General features: G+C 54.1%; 1 protein-coding gene across 1 annotated transcript in view; it reads left to right on the forward strand.

Moving 5' to 3' along the window:
* LOC140411187 (cullin-9) overlaps nucleotides 1–15,076 on the forward strand; it is a 463,592-nt gene that overhangs the window by 398,259 nt on the left and 50,257 nt on the right. Inside the window, exon 36 of the mRNA XM_072500276.1 lies at nucleotides 3,858–3,968. Coding sequence (XP_072356377.1) covers nucleotides 3,858–3,968 — 111 coding nt within the window. The remainder of the gene's footprint in view (nucleotides 1–3,857; nucleotides 3,969–15,076) is intronic.

A 15,076-nucleotide genomic window follows, 5' to 3' on the forward strand; every position in this document is an offset into this window, starting at 1 on the left:
TGTGTGTGTGGGGGGGGTGTTGCCGGGTTGTGTGTGTAGGGGGGGGTTGCAGGGTTGTGTGTGTGAGGGGGGTGTTGCAGGGTTGTGTGTGTGAGGGGGTGTTGCAGGGCTGTGTGTGTGTGGGGGGGGGGGTGTTGCAGGGCTGTGTGTGTAGGGGGGGGTTGCAGGGTTGTGTGTGTGAGGGGGGGTTGCAGGGCTGTGTGTGTGGGGGGGGTGTTGCCGGGTTGTGTGTGTAGGGGGGGGTTGCAGGGTGTTGTGTGTGTGAGGGGGGGTTGCAGGGCTGTGTGTGTGGGGGGGGTGTTGCCGGGTTGTGTGTGTAGGGGGGGGTTGCAGGGTTGTGTGTGTGAGGGGGGGTTGCAGGGCTGTGTGTGTGGGGGGGGTGTTGCCGGGTTGTGTGTGTGAGGGGGGTGTTGCAGGGTTGTGTGTGTGAGGGGGTGTTGCAGGGCTGTGTGTGTGTGGGGGGCGGGGGTTGCAGGGTTGTGTGTGTGGGGGGGGGGGGTTGCCGGGTTGTGTGTGTGGGGGTGCGGGGGGTTGCAGGGATGTGTGTGTGAGGGGGGGGGTTGCAGGCTTGTGTGTGTGTGGGGGGGGGTGCAGGCTTGTGTGTGTGAGGGGGTGTTGCAGGGCTGTGTGTGTGTGGGGGGGGGGGGTTGCAGGGTTGCGTGTGTGGGGGGGGGTTGCAGGGATGTGTGTGTGAGGGGGGGGGTTGCAGGCTTGTGTGTGTGTGGGGGGGGTGCAGGCTTGTGTGTGTGTGGGGGGTGTTGCATGGTTGTGTGTGTGAGGGGGTGTTGCAGGGTTGTGTGTCTGGGGGGTGTTGCATGGTTGTGTGTGTGAGGGGGTGTTGCAGGGTTGTGTGTGTGGGGGGGGTTTGCAGGGTTGTGTGGGGGGGGGTTTGCAGGGTTGTGTGTGTCTGGGGGGGGTTGCAGGGTTGTGCGTGTGGGGGGGGTTTGCAGGGTTGTGTGTGTCTGGGGGGGGTTGCAGGGTTGTGCGTGGGGGGGGTTGTGCAGGGTTGTGTGTGTGTCTGGGGGGGGGGTTGCAGGGTTGTGTGTGTGAGGGGGGGGTTGCAGGGTTGTGCGTGGGGGGGGTTGTGCAGGGTTGTGTGTGTGTCTGGGGGGGGGGTTGCAGGGTTGTGTGTGTTGGGGGGGGGGTTGCAGGGTTGTGTGGGGGGGGGGTTTGCAGGGTTGTGTGTGTCTGGGGGGGGTTGCAGGGTTGTGCGTGGGGGGGGTTGTGCAGGGTTGTGTGTGTGTCTGGGGGGGGGGGTTGCAGGGTTGTGTGTGTGAGGGGGGGGTTGCAGGGTTGTGTGTGTGTGGGGGTGGGTGTTGCAGGGTTGTGTGTGTGAGGGGGGGGTGGTGCAGGGTTGTGTGTGTGTGGGGGAGGGGGTTGAGCAGGGCTGTGTGTGTGTGGGGGGGGTTGCAGGGTTGTGTGTGTGTGGGGGTGGGTGTTGCAGGGTTGTGTGTGTGAGGGGGGGGTTGCAGGGCTGTGTGTGTGAGAGGGTGTTGCAGGGTTGTGTGTGGGGGGGGGTTTGCAGGGTTGTGTGTGTGGGGGGGTTGCAGGGTTGTGTGTGTGAGGGGGGTGTTGCAGGGTTGTGTGTGTGGGGGGGGTTGCAGGGTTGTGTGTGGGGGGGGGGTTGCAGGGTTGTGTGGGGGGGGGTTGCAGGGTTGTGTGTGTGAGGGGGGTGTTGCAGGGTTGTGTGTGTGGGGGGGGTTGCAGGGCTGTGTGTGTGTGGGGGGGGTGTTGCAGGGTTGTGTGTGTGTGGGGGGGGTTGCAGGGTTGTGTGTGGGGGGGTTGCAGGGTTGTGTGTGTGGGGGGGGTTGCAGGGTTGTGTGTGGGGGGGGGGGTTGCAGGGTTGTGTGGGGGGGGGTTGCAGGGTTGTGTGTGTGAGGGGGGTGTTGCAGGGTTGTGTGTGGGGGGGGGTTGCAGGGTTGTGTGGGGGGGGGTTGCAGGGTTGTGTGTGTGAGGGGGGTGTTGCAGGGTTGTGTGTGTGGGGGGGGGGGGGGTTGCAGGGTTGCGTGTGTTGGGGTGCGGGGGGTTGCAGGGTTGTGTGTGTGGGGGGGGGTTGCAGGGTTGTGTGTGTGGGGGGGGGGGTTTGCAGGGTTGTGTGGGGGGGGGTTGCAGGGTTGTGTGTGTGAGGGGGTGTTGCAGGGCTGTGTGTGTGGGGGGGGGTGTTGCCGGGTTGTGTGTGTGGGGGGGGGTTGCAGGGTTGTGTGTGTGGGGGGGGTTGCAGGGTTGTGTGTGTGGGGGGGTGTTGCAGGGTTGTGTGGGGTGGTTGCAGGGTTGTGTGTGGGGGGGGGGTTGCAGGGTTGTGTGGGGGGGGGTTGCAGTGTTGTGTGTGTGGGGGGGTTGCAGGGTTGTGTGTGTGGGGGGGGGGTGTTGCAGGGTTGTGTGTGTGAGGGGGGGGTTGCAGGGTTGTGTGTGTGTGTGGGGGGGTTGCAGGGTTGTGTGTGTGTGGGGGGGGGGGGTTGCAGGGTTGTGTGTGTGGGGGGGGGTTGCAGGGTTGTGTGTGTGGGAGGGGGGGGTGTTGCCGGGTTGTGTGTGTGGGGGGGGTTGCAGGGTTGTGTGTGTGTGTGGGGGGGGGGGTTGCAGGGTTGTGTGTGTGAGGGGGTGTTGCAGGGCTGTGTGTGTGTGGGGGGGGGGGGTTGCAGGGTTGCGTGTGTTGGGGTGCGGGGGGTTGCAGGGTTGTGTGTGTGGGGGGGGGTTGCAGGGTTGTGTGTGTGTGGGGGGGGGTGCAGGGTTGTGTGTGTGAGGGGGGGGGGTTGCAGGGTTGTGTGTGTGGGGGGGGTTTGCAGGGTTGTGTGTGTGAGGGGGGGTTGCAGGGTTGTGTGTGTGGGGGGGGTTGCAGGGTTGTGTGTGTGGGGGGGGGTTGCAGGGTTGTGTGTGAGAGGGGGGGTTGCGGGGTTGTGTGAGAGAGGGGGGGTTGCAGGGTTGTGTGTGCGGGGGGTTGCAGGGTTGTGTGTGGGGGGGGATTTGCAGGGCTGTGTGTGAGAGGGGGGGTTGCAGGGTTGTGTGTGTGAGGGGGGGTTGCAGGGTTGTGTGTGTGGGGGGGGGGTTGCAGGGTTGTGTGTGTGAGGGGGGGTTGCAGGGTTGTGTGTGTGAGGGGGGGTTGCAGGGTTGTGTGTGTGTGGGGGGGGGTTGCAGGGTTGTGTGTGTGAGGGGGGGTTGCAGGGTTGTGTGTGTGGGGGGGGGGGTTGCAGGGTTGTGTGTGTGAGGGGGGGTTGCAGGGTTGTGTGTGGGGTGGGGGTTGCAGGGTTGTGTGTGTGAGGGGGGGTTGCAGGGTTGTGTGTGTGGGGGGGGGCGGTTGCAGGGTTGTGTGTGTGAGGGGGGGTTGCAGGGTTGTGTGTGTGAGGGGGGGGTTGCAGGGTTGTGTGTGTGAGGGGGGGTTGCAGGGTTGTGTGTGTGGGGGGGGGGGGGGTTGCAGGGTTGTGTGTGTGAGGGGGGGTTGCAGGGTTGTGTGTGTGGGGGGGGGGGTTGCAGGGTTGTGTGTGTGAGGGGGGGTTGCAGGGTTGTGTGTGTGTGAGGGGGGGTTGCAGGGTTGTGTGAGGGGGGGGGTTGCAGGGTTGTGTGTGTGTGGGGGGGGGGTTGCAGGGTTGTGTGTGTGAGGGGGGGTTGCAGGGTTGTGTGTGAGGGGGTGGGGAAGTCGCGTGATGCCCGCTCTGGGGGAGGTGGGAGTTTCGGGTAGTCTGGCGGCTGTAGGTTTTAGTTTGTGTCAGAGGGACGCGGAGGGGGAGCACGAGCTTGTTCGGTGTCTGATTGTTCCCCTGTGAAGCGATGGATTATTCTGCCACAGGCTGAGAAATCCACAGCTGGTGAACAGAATCTCTGTCCAGGCAACAATTTTGAACTTTATTTTTAATTTGTTACAGGATTTTGCCATTAATTTGGAAGGAAAAGTGTCCTCAATAAATGAAGCCTTGCAAATGAAGTCACTGACATTTGTTATTGATGCCTGTAAAATGCTTGCTCAGGCGAGGAAGGTGAGTAACTGCCCAGTAAACCGTTCTCTGAATGACCGCCCAGTAAACCGCTCTCTGAGTAACTGCCCAGTAAACCGCTCTGAGTAACTGCCCAGTAAACCGCTCTGAGTAACTGCCCAGTAAACGGCTCTGAGTAACTGCCCAGTAAACCGCTCTCTGAGTAACTGCCCAGTAAACCGCTCTCTGAGTAACTGCCCAGTAAACCGCTCTCTGAGTAACTGCCCAGTAAACCGCCCTCTGCGTAACTGCCCAGTAAACCGCTCTGAGTAACTGTCCAGTAAACCGCTCTCTGAGTAACTGCCCAGTAAACCGCTCTGAGTAACTGTCCAGTAAACCGCTCTCTGAATGACCGCCCAGTAAACCGCTCTGAGTAACTGCCCAGTAAACCGCTCTGAGTAACTGCCCAGTAAACCGTTCTCTGAATGACCGCCCAGTAAACCGCTCTCTGAGTAACTGCCCAGTAAACCGCTCTCTGAGTAACTGCCCAGTAAACCGCTCTGAGTAACTGCCCAGTAAACCGCTCTGAGTAACTGCCCAGTAAACCGCTCTGAGTAACTGCCCAGTAAACGGCTCTGAGTAACTGCCCAGTAAACCGCTCTCTGAGTAACTGCCCAGTAAACCGCTCTCTGAGTAACTGCCCAGTAAACCGCTCTCTGAGTAACTCCCCAGTAAACCGCTCTCTGAGTAACTGCCCAGTAAACCGCCCTCTAAGTAACTGCCCAGTAAACCGCTCTCTGAGTAACTGCCCAGTAACCCCCCTCTCTGAGTAACTGCTCAGTAAACCGCTCTCTGAGTAACTGCTCAGTAAACCGCTCTGAGTAACTGCTCAGTAAACCGCTCTGAGTAACTGCTCAGTAAACCGCTCTCCGAGTAACCGCCCAGTAAACCGCTCTGAGTAACTGCTCAGTAAACCGCTCTGAGTAACTGCCCAGTAAACCGCTCTGAGTAACTGCCCAGTAAACCGCTCTCTGAGTAACTGCCCAGTAAACCGCTCTCTGAGTAACTGTCCAGTAAACCGCTCTGAGTAACTGCTCAGTAAACCGCTCTCCGAGTAACCGCCCAGTAAACCGCTCTGAGTAACTGCCCAGTAAACCGCTCTGAGTAACTGTCCAGTAAACCGCTCTGAGTAACTGCCCAGTAAACCGCTCTGAGTAACTGTCCAGTAAACCGCTCTGAGTAACTGCCCAGTAAACCGCTCTGAGGAACTGCCCAGTAAACCGCTCTCTGAGTAACTGCTCAGTAAACCGCTCTCTGAGTAACTGCTCAGTAAACCGCTCTCTGAGTAACTGCCCAGTAAACCGCTCTCTGAGTAACTGCCCAGTAAACCGCTCTGAGTAACTGCCCAGTAAACCGCTCTCCGAGTAACCGCCCTGTAAACCGCTCTGAGTAACTGCTCAGTAAACCGCTCTGAGTAACTGCCCAGTAAACCGCTCTGAGTAACTGCCCAGTAAACCGCTCTGAGTAACTGCCCAGTAAACCGCTCTGAGGAACTGCCCAGTAAACGGCTCTCTGAGTAACTGCTCAGTAAACCGCTCTCTGAGTAACTGCCCAGTAAACCGCTCTCTGAGTAACTGTCCAGTAAACCGCTCTCTGAGTAACTGCCCAGTAAACCGCTCTCTGAGTAACTGCCCAGTAAACCGCTCTCCGAGTAACCGCCCAGTAAACCGCTCTGAGTAACTGCTCAGTAAACCGCTCTGAGTAACTGCCCAGTAAACCGCTCTGAGTAACTGCCCAGTAAACCGCTCTGAGGAACTGCCCAGTAAACCGCTCTCTGAGTAACTGCTCAGTAAACCGCTCTCTGAGTAACTGCCCAGTAAACCGCTCTCTGAGTAACTGCCCAGTAAACCGCTCTGAGTAACTGCCCAGTAAACCGCTCTGAGTAACTGCCCAGTAAACCGCTCTCTGAGTAACTGCCCAGTAAACCGCTCTGAGTAACTGCCCAGTAAACCGCTCTGAGTAACTGCCCAGTAAACCGCTCTCTGAGTAACTGCCCAGTAAACCGCTCTGAGTAACTGCTCAGTAAACCGCTCTGAGTAACTGTCCAGTAAACCGCTCTGAGAAACTGCTCAGTAAACCGCTCTCTGAGTAACTGCCCAGTAAACCGCTCTGAGTAACTGCCCAGTAAACCGTCCTCTGAGTAACTGCCCAGTAAACCGCTCTGAGTAACTGCCCAGTAAACCGCTCTCTGAGTAACTGCCCAGTAAACCGCTCTGAGTAACTGCCCAGTAAACCGCTCTGAGTAACTGTCCAGTAAACCGCTCTGAGTAACTGCCCAGTAAACCGCTCTGAGTAACTGCCCAGTAAACCGCTCTCTGAGTAACTGCCCAGTAAACCGCTCTGAGTAACTGTCCAGTAAACCGCTCTGAGTAACTGTCCAGTAAACCGCTCTGAGTAACTGCCCAGTAAACCGCTCTCTGAGTAACTGCCCAGTAACCCCCCTCTCTGAGTAACTGCCCAGTAAACCGCTCTCTGAGTAACTGCCCAGTAAACCGCTCTGAGTAACTGTCCAGTAAACCGCTCTGAGTAACTGCCCAGTAAACCGCTCTGAGTAACTGCCCAGTAAACCGCTCTCTGAGTAACTGCCCAGTAAACCGCTCTCTGAGTAACTGCTCAGTAAACCGCTCTGAGTAACTGCCCAGTAAACCGCTCTGAGTAACTGTCCAGTAAACCGCTCTGAGTAACTGTCCAGTAAACCGCTCTGAGTAACTACTCAGTAAACCGCTCTCTGAGTAACTGCCCAGTAAACCGCTCTCTGAGTAACTGCCCAGTAAACCGCTCTCTGAGTAACTGTCCAGTAAACCGCTCTGAGTAACTACTCAGTAAACCGCTCTCTGAGTAACTGCCCAGTAAACCGCTCTCTGAGTAACTGCCCAGTAAACCGCTCTCTGAGTAACTGCCCAGTAAACCGCTCTCTGAGTAACTGCTCAGTAAACCGCTCTGAGTAACTGCCCAGTAAACCGCTCTGAGTAACTGTCCAGTAAACCGCTCTGAGTAACTACTCAGTAAACCGCTCTCTGAGTAACTGCCCAGTAAACCGCTCTGAGTAACTGTCCAGTAAACCGCTCTGAGTAACTGTCCAGTAAACCGCTCTGAGTAACTGTCCAGTAAACCGCTCTGAGTAACTGCTCAGTAAACCGCTCTGAGTAACTGCCCAGTAAACCGCTCTCTGAGTAACTGCCCAGTAAACCGCTCTCTGAGTAACTGCCCAGTAAACCGCTCTGAGTAACTGTCCAGTAAACCGCTCTGAGTAACTGTCCAGTAAACCGCTCTGAGTAACTGTCCAGTAAACCGCTCTGAGTAACTGCTCAGTAAACCGCTCTGAGTAACTGCTCAGTAAACCGCTCTGAGTAACTGCCCAGTAAACCGCTCTGAGTAACTGTCCAGTAAACCGCTCTGAGTAACTGCCCAGTAAACCGCTCTGAGTAACTGTCCAGTAAACCGCTCTGAGTAACTGCTCAGTAAACCGCTCTGAGTAACTGCCCAGTAAACCGCTCTGAGTAACTGCCCAGTAAACCGCTCTCTGAGTAACTGTCCAGTAAACCGCTCTGAGTAACTGTCCAGTAAACCGCTCTCTGAGTAACTGCTCAGTAAACCGCTCTCTGAGTAACTGCCCAGTAAACCGCTCTCTGAGTAACTGCTCAGTAAACCGCTCTCTGAGTAACTGCTCAGTAAACCGCTCTGAGTAACTACTCAGTAAACCGCTCTCTGAGTAACTGTCCAGTAAACCGCTCTGAGTAACTGCTCAGTAAACCGCTCTGAGTAACTGCCCAGTAAACCGCTCTGAGTAACTGTCCAGTAAACCGCTCTGAGTAACTGTCCAGTAAACCGCTCTGAGTAACTGTCCAGTAAACCGCTCTGAGTAACTACTCAGTAAACCGCTCTCTGAGTAACTGCCCAGTAAACCGCTCTGAGTAACTGTCCAGTAAACCGCTCTGAGTAACTGCCCAGTAAACCGCTCTGAGTAACTGTCCAGTAAACCGCTCTGAGTAACTGCCCAGTAAACCGCTCTGAGTAACTGCCCAGTAAACCGCTCTGAGTAACTGCCCAGTAAACCGCTCTCTGAGTAACTGTCCAGTAAACCGCTCTGAGTAACTGCCCAGTAAACCGCTCTCTGAGTAACTGCCCAGTAAACCGCTCTGAGTAACTGCCCAGTAAACCGCTCTGAGTAACTGCTCAGTAAACCGCTCTGAGTAACTGCCCAGTAAACCGCTCTGAGTAACTGCCCAGTAAACCGCTCTGAGTAACTGTCCAGTAAACCGCCCTGAGTAACTGCCCAGTAAACCGCTCTGAGTAACTGTCCAGTAAACCGCTCTGAGTAACTGCCCAGTAAACCGCTCTGAGTAACTGCCCAGTAAACCGCTCTGAGTAACTGCCCAGTAAACCGCTCTGAGTAACTGCTCAGTAAACCGCTCTGAGTAACTGCCCAGTAAACCGCTCTGAGTAACTGCCCAGTAAACCGCTCTCTGAGTAACTGCCCAGTAAACCGCTCTCTGAGTAACTGTCCAGTAAACCGCTCTGAGTAACTGCTCAGTAAACCGCTCTCCGAGTAACCGCCCAGTAAACCGCTCTGAGGAACTGCCCAGTAAACCGCTCTCTGAGTAACTGCTCAGTAAACCGCTCTCTGAGTAACTGCTCAGTAAACCGCTCTCTGAGTAACTGCCCAGTAAACCGCTCTCTGAGTAACTGCCCAGTAAACCGCTCTGAGGAACTGCCCAGTAAACCGCTCTGAGTAACTGCCCAGTAAACGGCTCTCTGAGTAATTGCTCAGTAAACCGCTCTCTGAGTAACTGCCCAGTAAACCGCTCTCTGAGTAACTGTCCAGTAAACCGCTCTCTGAGTAACTGCTCAGTAAACCGCTCTCTGAGTAACTGCCCAGTAAACCGCTCTCTGAGTAACTGCCCAGTAAACCGCTCTCCGAGTAACCGCCCTGTAAACCGCTCTGAGTAACTGCTCAGTAAACCGCTCTGAGTAACTGCCCAGTAAACCGCTCTGAGTAACTGCCCAGTAAACCGCTCTGAGTAACTGCCCAGTAAACCGCTCTGAGGAACTGCCCAGTAAACGGCTCTCTGAGTAACTGCTCAGTAAACCGCTCTCTGAGTAACTGCCCAGTAAACCGCTCTCTGAGTAACTGTCCAGTAAACCGCTCTCTGAGTAACTGCCCAGTAAACCGCTCTCTGAGTAACTGCCCAGTAAACCGCTCTCCGAGTAACCGCCCAGTAAACCGCTCTGAGTAACTGCTCAGTAAACCGCTCTGAGTAACTGCCCAGTAAACCGCTCTGAGTAACTGCCCAGTAAACCGCTCTGAGGAACTGCCCAGTAAACCGCTCTCTGAGTAACTGCTCAGTAAACCGCTCTCTGAGTAACTGCCCAGTAAACCGCTCTCTGAGTAACTGCCCAGTAAACCGCTCTGAGTAACTGCCCAGTAAACCGCTCTGAGTAACTGCCCAGTAAACCGCTCTCTGAGTAACTGCCCAGTAAACCGCTCTGAGTAACTGCCCAGTAAACCGCTCTGAGTAACTGCCCAGTAAACCGCTCTCTGAGTAACTGCCCAGTAAACCGCTCTGAGTAACTGCTCAGTAAACCGCTCTGAGTAACTGTCCAGTAAACCGCTCTGAGAAACTGCTCAGTAAACCGCTCTCTGAGTAACTGCCCAGTAAACCGCTCTGAGTAACTGCCCAGTAAACCGCCCTCTGAGTAACTGCCCAGTAAACCGCTCTGAGTAACTGCCCAGTAAACCGCTCTCTGAGTAACTGCCCAGTAAACCGCTCTGAGTAACTGCCCAGTAAACCGCTCTGAGTAACTGTCCAGTAAACCGCTCTGAGTAACTGCCCAGTAAACCGCTCTGAGTAACTGCCCAGTAAACCGCTCTCTGAGTAACTGCCCAGTAAACCGCTCTGAGTAACTGTCCAGTAAACCGCTCTGAGTAACTGTCCAGTAAACCGCTCTGAGTAACTGCCCAGTAAACCGCTCTCTGAGTAACTGCCCAGTAACCCCCCTCTCTGAGTAACTGCCCAGTAAACCGCTCTCTGAGTAACTGCCCAGTAAACCGCTCTGAGTAACTGTCCAGTAAACCGCTCTGAGTAACTGCCCAGTAAACCGCTCTGAGTAACTGCCCAGTAAACCGCTCTCTGAGTAACTGCCCAGTAAACCGCTCTCTGAGTAACTGCTCAGTAAACCGCTCTGAGTAACTGCCCAGTAAACCGCTCTGAGTAACTGTCCAGTAAACCGCTCTGAGTAACTGTCCAGTAAACCGCTCTGAGTAACTACTCAGTAAACCGCTCTCTGAGTAACTGCCCAGTAAACCGCTCTCTGAGTAACTGCCCAGTAAACCGCTCTCTGAGTAACTGTCCAGTAAACCGCTCTGAGTAACTACTCAGTAAACCGCTCTCTGAGTAACTGCCCAGTAAACCGCTCTCTGAGTAACTGCCCAGTAAACCGCTCTCTGAGTAACTGCCCAGTAAACCGCTCTCTGAGTAACTGCTCAGTAAACCGCTCTGAGTAACTGCCCAGTAAACCGCTCTGAGTAACTGTCCAGTAAACCGCTCTGAGTAACTACTCAGTAAACCGCTCTCTGAGTAACTGCCCAGTAAACCGCTCTGAGAAACTGTCCAGTAAACCGCTCTGAGTAACTGTCCAGTAAACCGCTCTGAGTAACTGTCCAGTAAACCGCTCTGAGTAACTGCCCAGTAAACCGCTCTCTGAGTAACTGCCCAGTAAACCGCTCTGAGTAACTGTCCAGTAAACCGCTCTGAGTAACTGTCCAGTAAACCGCTCTGAGTAACTGTCCAGTAAACCGCTCTGAGTAACTGCTCAGTAAACCGCTCTGAGTAACTGCCCAGTAAACCGCTCTGAGTAACTGCCCAGTAAACCGCTCTGAGTAACTGTCCAGTAAACCGCTCTGAGTAACTGCTCAGTAAACCGCTCTGAGTAACTGCCCAGTAAACCGCTCTGAGTAACTGCCCAGTAAACCGCTCTCTGAGTAACTGTCCAGTAAACCGCTCTGAGTAACTGTCCAGTAAACCGCTCTCTGAGTAACTGCTCAGTAAACCGCTCTCTGAGTAACTGCCCAGTAAACCGCTCTCTGAGTAACTGCTCAGTAAACCGCTCTCTGAGTAACTGCTCAGTAAACCGCTCTGAGTAACTACTCAGTAAACCGCTCTCTGAGTAACTGTCCAGTAAACCGCTCTGAGTAACTGTCCAGTAAACCGCTCTCTGAGTAACTGCCCAGTAAACCGCTCTCTGAGTAACTGCCCAGTAAACCGCTCTGAGTAACTGCTCAGTAAACCGCTCTGAGTAACTGCCCAGTAAACCGCTCTGAGTAACTGCCCAGTAAACCGCTCTGAGGAACTGCCCAGTAAACCGCTCTCTGAGTAACTGCTCAGTAAACCGCTCTCTGAGTAACTGCCCAGTAAACCGCTCTCTGAGTAACTGCCCAGTAAACCGCTCTGAGTAACTGCCCAGTAAACCGCTCTGAGTAACTGCCCAGTAAACCGCTCTGAGTAACTGCCCAGTAAACCGCTCTGAGTAACTGCCCAGTAAACCGCTCTCTGAGTAACTGCCCAGTAAACCGCTCTGAGTAACTGCTCAGTAAACCGCTCTGAGTAACTGTCCAGTAAACCGCTCTGAGAAACTGCTCAGTAAACCGCTCTCTGAGTAACTGCCCAGTAAACCGCTCTGAGTAACTGCCCAGTAAACCGCCCTCTGAGTAACTGCCCAGTAAACCGCTCTGAGTAACTGCCCAGTAAACCGCTCTCTGAGTAACTGCCCAGTAAACCGCTCTGAGTAACTGCCCAGTAAACCGCTCTGAGTAACTGTCCAGTAAACCGCTCTGAGTAACTGCCCAGTAAACCGCTCTGAGTAACTGCCCAGTAAACCGCTCTCTGAGTAACTGCCCAGTAAACCGCTCTGAGTAACTGTCCAGTAAACCGCTCTGAGTAACTGTCCAGTAAACCGCTCTGAGTAACTGCCCAGTAAACCGCTCTGAGTAACTGCCCAGTAAACCGCTCTGAGTAACTGTCCAGTAAACCGCTCTGAGTAACTACTCAGTAAACCGCTCTCTGAGTAACTGCCCAGTAAACCGCTCTGAGAAACTGTCCAGTAAACCGCTCTGAGTAACTGCCCAGTAAACCGCTCTGAGTAACTGCCCAGTAAACCGCTCTCTGAGTAACTGCCCAGTAAACCGCTCTCTGAGTAACTGCTCAGTAAACCGCTCTGAGTAACTGCCCAGTAAACCGCTCTGAGTAACTGTCCAGTAAACCGCTCTGAGTAACTGTCCAGTAAACCGCTCTGAGTAACTACTCAGTAAACCGCTCTCTGAGTAACTGCCCAGTAAACCGCTCTCTGAGTAACTGCCCAGTAAACCGCTCTCTGAGTAACTGTCCAGTAAACCGCTCTGAGTAACTACTCAGTAAACCGCTCTCTGAGTAACTGCCCAGTAAACCGCTCTCTGAGTAACTGCCCAGTAAACCGCTCTCTGAGTAACTGCCCAGTAAACCGCTCTCTGAGTAACTGCTCAGTAAACCGCTCTGAGTAACTGCCCAGTAAACCGCTCTGAGTAACTGTCCAGTAAACCGCTCTGAGTAACTACTCAGTAAACCGCTCTCTGAGTAACTGCCCAGTAAACCGCTCTGAGAAACTGTCCAGTAAACCGCTCTGAGTAACTGTCCAGTAAACCGCTCTGAGTAACTGTCCAGTAAACCGCTCTGAGTAACTGTCCAGTAAACCGCTCTGAGTAACTGCCCAGTAAACCGCTCTCTGAGTAACTGCCCAGTAAACCGCTCTGAGTAACTGTCCAGTAAACCGCTCTGAGTAACTGTCCAGTAAACCGCTCTGAGTAACTGTCCAGTAAACCGCTCTGAGTAACTGCTCAGTAAACCGCTCTGAGTAACTGCCCAGTAAACCGCTCTGAGTAACTGCCCAGTAAACCGCTCTGAGTAACTGTCCAGTAAACCGCTCTGAGTAACTGCTCAGTAAACCGCTCTGAGTAACTGCCCAGTAAACCGCTCTGAGTAACTGCCCAGTAAACCGCTCTCTGAGTAACTGTCCAGTAAACCGCTCTGAGTAACTGTCCAGTAAACCGCTCTCTGAGTAACTGCTCAGTAAACCGCTCTCTGAGTAACTGCCCAGTAAACCGCTCTCTGAGTAACTGCTCAGTAAACCGCTCTCTGAGTAACTGCTCAGTAAACCGCTCTGAGTAACTACTCAGTAAACCGCTCTCTGAGTAACTGTCCAGTAAACCGCTCTGAGTAACTGCTCAGTAAACCGCTCTGAGTAACTGTCCAGTAAACCGCTCTGAGTAACTGCCCAGTAAACCGCTCTGAGTAACTGTCCAGTAAACCGCTCTGAGTAACTGCCCAGTAAACCGCTCTGAGTAACTGCCCAGTAAACCGCTCTGAGTAACTGCCCAGTAAACCGCTCTCTGAGTAACTGTCCAGTAAACCGCTCTGAGTAACTGCCCAGTAAACCGCTCTCTGAGTAACTGCCCAGTAAACCGCTCTGAGTAACTGCCCAGTAAACCGCTCTGAGTAACTGCTCAGTAAACCGCTCTGAGTAACTGCCCAGTAAACCGCTCTGAGTAACTGTCCAGTAAACCGCTCTGAGTAACTGCCCAGTAAACCGCTCTGAGTAACTGCCCAGTAAACCGCTCTGAGGAACTGCCCAGTAAACCGCTCTCTGAGTAACTGCTCAGTAAACCGCTCTCTGAGTAACTGCCCAGTAAACCGCTCTCTGAGTAACTGCCCAGTAAACCGCTCTGAGTAACTGCCCAGTAAACCGCTCTGAGTAACTGCCCAGTAAACCGCTCTCTGAGTAACTGCCCAGTAAACCGCTCTGAGTAACTGCCCAGTAAACCGCTCTGAGTAACTGCCCAGTAAACCGCTCTCTGAGTAACTGCCCAGTAAACCGCTCTGAGTAACTGCTCAGTAAACCGCTCTGAGTAACTGTCCAGTAAACCGCTCTGAGAAACTGCTCAGTAAACCGCTCTCTGAGTAACTGCCCAGTAAACCGCTCTGAGTAACTGCCCAGTAAACCGCCCTCTGAGTAACTGCCCAGTAAACCGCTCTGAGTAACTGCCCAGTAAACCGCTCTCTGAGTAACTGCCCAGTAAACCGCTCTGAGTAACTGCCCAGTAAACCGCTCTGAGTAACTGTCCAGTAAACCGCTCTGAGTAACTGCCCAGTAAACCGCTCTGAGTAACTGCCCAGTAAACCGCTCTCTGAGTAACTGCCCAGTAAACCGCTCTGAGTAACTGTCCAGTAAACCGCTCTGAGTAACTGTCCAGTAAACCGCTCTGAGTAACTGCCCAGTAAACCGCTCTCTGAGTAACTGCCCAGTAACCCCCCTCTCTGAGTAACTGCCCAGTAAACCGCTCTCTGAGTAACTGCCCAGTAAACCGCTCTGAGTAACTGTCCAGTAAACCGCTCTGAGTAACTGCCCAGTAAACCGCTCTGAGTAACTGCCCAGTAAACCGCTCTCTGAGTAACTGCCCAGTAAACCGCTCTCTGAGTAACTGCTCAGTAAACCGCTCTGAGTAACTGCCCAGTAAACCGCTCTGAGTAACTGTCCAGTAAACCGCTCTGAGTAACTGTCCAGTAAACCGCTCTGAGTAACTACTCAGTAAACCGCTCTCTGAGTAACTGCCCAGTAAACCGCTCTCTGAGTAACTGCCCAGTAAACCGCTCTCTGAGTAACTGTCCAGTAAACCGCTCTGAGTAACTACTCAGTAAACCGCTCTCTGAGTAACTGCCCAGTAAACCGCTCTCTGAGTAACTGCCCAGTAAACCGCTCTCTGAGTAACTGCCCAGTAAACCGCTCTCTGAGTAACTGCTCAGTAAACCGCTCTGAGTAACTGCCCAGTAAACCGCTCTGAGTAACTGTCCAGTAAACCGCTCTGAGTAACTACTCAGTAAACCGCTCTCTGAGTAACTGCCCAGTAAACCGCTCTGAGAAACTGTCCAGTAAACCGCTCTGAGTAACTGTCCAGTAAACCGCTCTGAGTAACTGTCCAGTAAACCGCTCTGAGTAACTGCCCAGTAAACCGCTCTCTGAGTAACTGCCCAGTAAACCGCTCTGAGTAACTGTCCAGTAAACCGCTCTGAGTAACTGTCCAG

This window comes from Scyliorhinus torazame, chromosome 4, assembly GCF_047496885.1.
Source record: "Scyliorhinus torazame isolate Kashiwa2021f chromosome 4, sScyTor2.1, whole genome shotgun sequence".
NCBI classification, from domain to species: Eukaryota; Metazoa; Chordata; class Chondrichthyes; order Carcharhiniformes; family Scyliorhinidae; genus Scyliorhinus; species Scyliorhinus torazame.